Here is a 6,000-nt window from a genome sequence, read left to right as displayed (position 1 = left end):
GGGAGGGACGATCGGAGCTCGGCGTCAGCGCGAGAAGAGGGCGGATGGATTGTTGCCTCGTAGTCTCGCGAGATCGCCGCGATGTCGGAGCTGCAGTGTGACGTCACCTGCTGGGGAGCGAGAGAGAGAGAGAGAGAGAGCGAGAGAGAGAGAGAAAGAGAGAGCGCAATCCTTATAAACTGACTGACACCAAATAAGACGAGGCAGCGCTTGAAAATATTACATAAGAGCCAGTAGGCAGGCACTACTCTGACGTCCTATAAACAATTTTACTTGGATAAATATGCATTGGAGAGATGAACTTGCATGCATGCGTGTGACGATTTAATGCATGTGAGCCAAAAGTATTGATAGCATGACGAAAATCATATCACGATAAAACCTCCAAAAGCGGAAAGCAGCATTAGCATTGCAACGGATGGCAGCTATCGTTTTACAGTGCCAATATGAACTTGGATTGCTAAACCAAAACAGCAGCACCTGACAAAGCACATAAACATATTCAAGATATTAGGGAGACAATCTGCACTCCAGTAGATTCTGACGCTGTCTATGTTTATGCTACTTACAGTATTTGTATTAGACACTTCCCTCCAGCTACAATAAAGAAAGTCCCGCAGCCTTTATTTGTAGTATTAACGCTGCAGATAAGGATATCACCAATCTGTTGTCAGGGTGATTCCATCTCCTTCTGAGGGCGTTCAGAACATGAAGCCGGTCCGGGCGTCTATCTTCCTGATAGCGGCCCTCCACATCCCTGAGGCGCCAACCGCAGGCAGGGGGTGACACGGGGAGCATGGGAGCGGGAATTGTCCACACTTGAAACTTCCTGGCTATCTCCCTCCGATGAGTGCCGGGGCGCCCCCGAAACGGGACCGGGAGCACTTGGGTCCATTTGGACCGAGTGTGATTGGACTTGGGTGTTTTTTACAAAGGCCGCTATCAATGCCAGACAACGCCGTAGGGGCGGGGCCTCCGAGCTGACTCACAAGCGATATCAGTGCGCTGACACCTCTGACCGCGGTTTCCTGAAAGCGACGCTGCTAATGGAACAACAGTCCAGTTGTGGCCATTAAAGCATTGAGTCAAATTGGGTCCTTTGTGCCTGTTGTGTCCTCAAACTGTCGTCGGGGTGCAAAAGCAGAAGCTTGTTGAGCCCAGTGACCGACCGTTAGACCAAAGGGGAAGTGCCTTAAGAACGCGTGAAGTTGCTCATGCGACACTGCTTCCTGAAATTGAAGACGACTCCACGAGCGGACATGTTGCATGTTCTAAAATCAGCCGCTCCTACCAATAGTGAGTATGGAGTTTCCATGACAACCAGCTCTGCTACGTTCTAAATAAAGGGTCCAGTTCCCACTCTTAAAAAGATTAAAAAAAAAAGTTGTTTGCTGCCGAGCCCTCATACCTGTGTCGGAAATGGGACTGAAGATGTGGGAGGGAGTGAGAGGGAGGGAGGGAGGCAGCGGAGGAGAAGAAAGCGTGTGCATGTGTGTGTGGGCTCGGCGGCCTTCCAGTGCAACTTGCTTTGCTTTTCAGCTCCAATCAAAACAAGCACAAATCAAAGCAGTCAAAAACGACTTTTTCCATCTTTCGCTTTCATCATCTTATTTATACAATTTCTAATCTCTATTTTAGATATTTGAAATAATGATCTTTTGTGGGCTCATCCGTGACAAAAATGGCACATTTATGCAGATCTTCACCAAGGAGGAGGGGGGAGGAGGAGGCGGCGGAATGCTAAAAATAGCCAGGCTACATATATGTACATAAAGTGTGCGCGCAGCATTCCCCGGATAACAGCAGATGGCTTGCGGATAACACACGCACGCGCACGCACGTGCATACTACGTGGTGGGCGCTCACCTTGATAGGTACAAAGCAGTGCTTGAAGCTTCACAACCTGGTGTCCGTCAAGCTGCAATGGAGCCAATTGGCTTCTTTAGGTCACATATGGGCAGAAAAAGAAATAATCAGCAATCAATGACGCTGACACCGATTGACTTACGAGTCACCTGAGTACCCGTCAGAGCGATTGAGTGAAAATTGGCCACTTTGGAACAACAAAATGTCAAGTGGGGAAACGTGCGGAGGCAGGATGTGATCTGATTGGTTGCATGTAAGCACAAGTGAGCGCGGGCTACTTGCTCATCGTGCGTCCTTCTCTGCCACGCCAGCCTCATCTCATCTTTCATAACAGCTCTCGATGTACGCAGCGGGGTGAAGTCATCAGCAGCCCCATTTGTGTTCTTCTTCTCTCTCTGCATGATGAGTTTGGCTCAAGACTGCAAGGAGGGGAAAAAAAAAACACGTCAAGGTGGGGGTGCGCAGGAGGAAAGAGTCCACGACATCATCTCTCCACGCCTTTTAAGGAGCTCTCCGGCGGAGGCCTGACAGCGCTGGCCCACTTTCCCACTGCTGCGCTTCCCAGCCTTTCCTCTTGGGAGACAAACGCCCGCACACACACATACACAGACAAAATGGCCGCCGTTTTTTTGCTACTTTTGTTTCGCGCTAAACGTAGCGCTCGTCCAAGTTGCACAATTGCGTCGAGCCATCGACGAGAATAACAATAAGAGTGGAAACTAAATGAGAGCTTTGGATGCCGTGTCCCCATCTTCAACCCACTGAGTCATCCGTGACCCTTGAACCCACCCACACACACGCACTGGCAGAAAGATGATGGAAAATAAGAGCGATGGAACAAGTGAAGGAGGCGAGTGACACTAACAGAGGGGAAGTGGTGTGCGTGTGTGTGTGTGAGTTAAAGCAGCACAATTATTGATACACTTAGTGGATTTTTTTTTAAGCGGTATTGGGGTAGTCTCATTTCACTTGCACATTTGGAGGTGATTTACAGTTGTCGACTTTCGCCTGCGCAATTGTTGGGCTGATTTACGGGATTCTCATTTGGACTTATGCATTTTGGAGTGATTTATGGTAGTCTTACTTTAACTTGCACAACTTTTTTTTCTGGTGAAAAAAAAGGCCAAAGCCTTTTGAGGCTCATCCGTAAGGGATATAAAAGGCAAAGCGCGTTGACATCAATCCCGTGCTGGACTTTTCCGCCCGCTGAACCCACAAGAGTTCTCCCGGCCGGGTTGCCTCGGCAACAGCACCGGTGTATACCTCACAGAAGCTCGGGCGCTCTCCCGGGTGAACTTCAATTACCGGCAACACGTTTCCCCCCCGCTCGCCGCTGGCCTATTATGGTTAAAGGAGCGGCGGCAGTGGGCCGGGAACGGCATCTCCTCCGCACTAAATCTCGGCGCGTTTGTCTCGTGCTCCGGCGCTGTGACAGGCCGGGGTCAGCGGGGTCTCGCCTTCAGGTGATGTGTTCCATAAGGCCGGCCGGCGAGGAAGCTCATATATGGCGCGCTCATTTATTGACTACTTTTGACAGCCAGACTGAAACGCTGTCTTTTTTGAAATGTTATTATTGTGATGGCGACTTCAAAAAGGATGTCTGGACTCTGAGTTGAACTTGCCACTCAAGAAACACAGCGAGCTTTCAACACGCTTCCTATGCAAATGATTAGGAGGAGAGAAGACCTATTGGGGGCGGGATTGGAACAGTATTTCGATGAACGTTTGGGGGCATTACTGTAGTCTTGCCGCAGTAATTGTTATGCCGTAGGTAGTCACTACTCGTGTGTTTACTTTTAGGCATCCACACTGGCCGTCTAAGGATCGGCATTTATGGAGCAAGCACGCGCCGCGAGCTTTGCAATCAAGTTGTGACATACCACAGCGTGAGCGCTTGTTTTGATTTATTCCGGCACAGCAAATTGTTTGTCATCAGTGCTCTCCTTCAGAAGTCAGCTTGTGGTTGATGAGACAACTTGAGCATCAGGCTGCTTGGACAATAAATGGCATTCCTTTTTACCACCGCTAGATGGTGCTACTGCACAAACGACAGTCGAGAATTACGTCACCATTAGTAGAAACAAGTACAAATATAGTAAAAATACATTAATGGAAACTATAAATGATGCACGGTGAGAAAGAAGAAATACATCAAAAGTGTAAACGTGGCTATTTTAGTCTCATTCGGTACAGTATATAGTCGGGTGGTAGGGGCGATGAAGATACTGTAAAGCAAGAGAAACTGTCGCAAAGCTTGACCGCAAATGGGCTCCAACCATCGCGAAACAGCCCCTGATGTTCCGCCCGTGAAACCCCGTCGCTCTCTCCGTACGGCAACCTAGCTGAATACGGTAATGTCCGCCACCTTCGCGTGCTGCTAACCCCCCAATAAGCCACTTTTGTCCCCTTTCCAAAAATAAACATTGTGTCCTGTGTATTCCAGAAACATGCCGGCTAAAGGTCCCCTGCAATCTGTCCAGGTTTTCGGGCGTAAAGTAAGTAAAAGGGATGAAACGGGTTCACGTGTGGCGATGCGACTAAGCCAGTGTGGCCTGGGCACCATTAGCTCGCAAAGCTAACATCAGACAAGTTCTTTCGTATTGAATAACATTGGCATGCTATTTATCAATTGCTTGAACACGCGAGTATTTATTTTAAATCACGATAACATGTGCTCAATGTGGGCAAGATTGAAGCTATGACGAGGTATTTGACTATGTTAGCCACTAGCCGGCTACGCGGTGTGGTCGTTCTGTATTATTATATACTGTATTTATTTATTTTTCCCGTCATCTCGTAGAAAACCGCCACTGCAGTCGCCCACTGCAAGAGAGGCAATGGCCTGATTAAAGTGAACGGCAGACCCCTGGAGATGGTGGAGCCCGCCACCCTCCAGTACAAGGTGAGCAAGCCGCTTGGACATAAATGTCAATTTTGAATTTCATGTGAGATTGACATGGTTGTCACCCCATTTCTCGTGCAGCTTCTCGAGCCCGTGCTTCTGCTGGGCAAGGAGCGTTTTGCTGGAGTGGACATCAGAGTCCGAGTCAAGGGAGGCGGACATGTATCGCAGGTTTATGGTAAGCACCAAGGAGCCACAAGATTCATATCTTGAATTCGGTGAACATTAATTGTAATTTTTTTAATCTTCCAGCCATCCGTCAGGCCATCTCCAAATCCCTGGTGGCATACTATCAGAAATGTAAGTCGATGACAACACAGTGTCATTTTCTCCGAGTTACAGCTAAGGACATTTTGTGTCTTCCTTCTCGGTAGATGTGGATGAGGCCTCCAAGAAGGAGATCAAGGACATCCTGATCCAGTACGACAGGACCCTGTTGGTTGCCGACCCGCGTCGCTGCGAGTCCAAGAAGTTCGGTGGACCCGGAGCTCGCGCCCGCTACCAGAAGTCCTACCGTTAAAGGCTTTGAACATTTTCATAGTAATAAAAGTGGATGTAAACCCCAGAAAAGTGACAATCTGTCCTCATTTGTACTGGGCAGCACCGGTGTGTTGGATGCTTTGCTTCTGAAGTGGCACTTTGTAATAAAAACAGCCAATACAGAACACTATCTTTTAAAATTTAGATGTTAAGTTGTAAAAGAATGTTTGTGTAATTAATCAAGATAAATGAATACAATTGAAGTGGGGCCAGGATATTTGTAGATAAAATATATTCAAATGATCAGATATGTAATACACAACGTTGAGTAAAAAAGTGTTTTCTTTGAATAAACTAGTTGATTTTTTATTTTAGTAAAATGGCAAAATACTTAAAGAACGTGAGCCACTGCCTACTCTAGAATTGAGATCTAATGGTGTGAAACTTAAACGTGCTGTCGTTTTGAATTTAAAACCATATTGTGGTGGTTGCATTGCACTTCCAAAGATTCGACAGCAGAGGGCGACAAAGAACAGGATCAAGTGTCTTGTAATGTGTCACATTCATTTAAGTCACACACATTTTTATAAATACTTGATTCATATATAGTCAAAGAAATCAATTTTAGGTGATTAATTACAAATGAGAATGACTTATAATAATTTTATACATTTATATTAAATGAGTATTTTTATCATTTATGTAACAAACTGCAAAGTATACATACATCTAAATATGTATATTTTAAAAAC

The 6,000-nt window shown here is 46.6% G+C and overlaps 1 protein-coding gene across 2 annotated transcripts; it reads left to right on the top strand.

The window, feature by feature from the left end:
• Positions 1 to 4,110: 4,110 nt before the first annotated feature.
• Positions 4,111 to 5,430, top strand: rps16 (ribosomal protein S16). Of its 2 annotated transcripts, none has more exons than XM_037243497.1 (6): positions 4,111 to 4,217; positions 4,310 to 4,361; positions 4,667 to 4,768; positions 4,850 to 4,946; positions 5,021 to 5,068; positions 5,143 to 5,430. In XM_037243497.1, exons 2-6 carry the CDS (start codon positions 4,314 to 4,316, stop codon positions 5,286 to 5,288), a joined length of 441 nt encoding a protein of 146 aa, XP_037099392.1. In that variant the 5' UTR covers positions 4,111 to 4,217; positions 4,310 to 4,313; the 3' UTR covers positions 5,289 to 5,430. The 2 variants fall into 2 exon arrangements, with proteins under 2 accessions (XP_037099392.1, XP_037099393.1); XM_037243498.1 differs by having other exon boundaries at positions 4,174 to 4,217; positions 4,310 to 4,365.
• The last annotated feature ends 570 nt before the right edge of the window (positions 5,431 to 6,000 follow it).

Source organism: Syngnathus acus, chromosome 23 (assembly GCF_901709675.1).
Source record: "Syngnathus acus chromosome 23, fSynAcu1.2, whole genome shotgun sequence".
In the NCBI taxonomy this organism is placed as follows: domain Eukaryota; kingdom Metazoa; phylum Chordata; class Actinopteri; order Syngnathiformes; family Syngnathidae; genus Syngnathus; species Syngnathus acus.
Note: the sequence above shows the minus strand (reverse complement) of the source record. Positions and strands in the feature narration are given on the sequence as shown.

Coding starts and splice junctions, on each gene's coding strand:
- rps16 (XM_037243497.1), top strand. CDS start 4,314: ATGCCGGCTAAAGGTCCCCTGCAATCTGTCCAGGTTTTCGGGCGTAAA. Junction 4,362..4,666: donor TCCAGGTTTTCGGGCGTAAA/GTAAGTAAAAGG, acceptor GTCATCTCGTAG/AAAACCGCCACTGCAGTCGC. Junction 4,947..5,020: donor ACATGTATCGCAGGTTTATG/GTAAGCACCAAG, acceptor TTAATCTTCCAG/CCATCCGTCAGGCCATCTCC.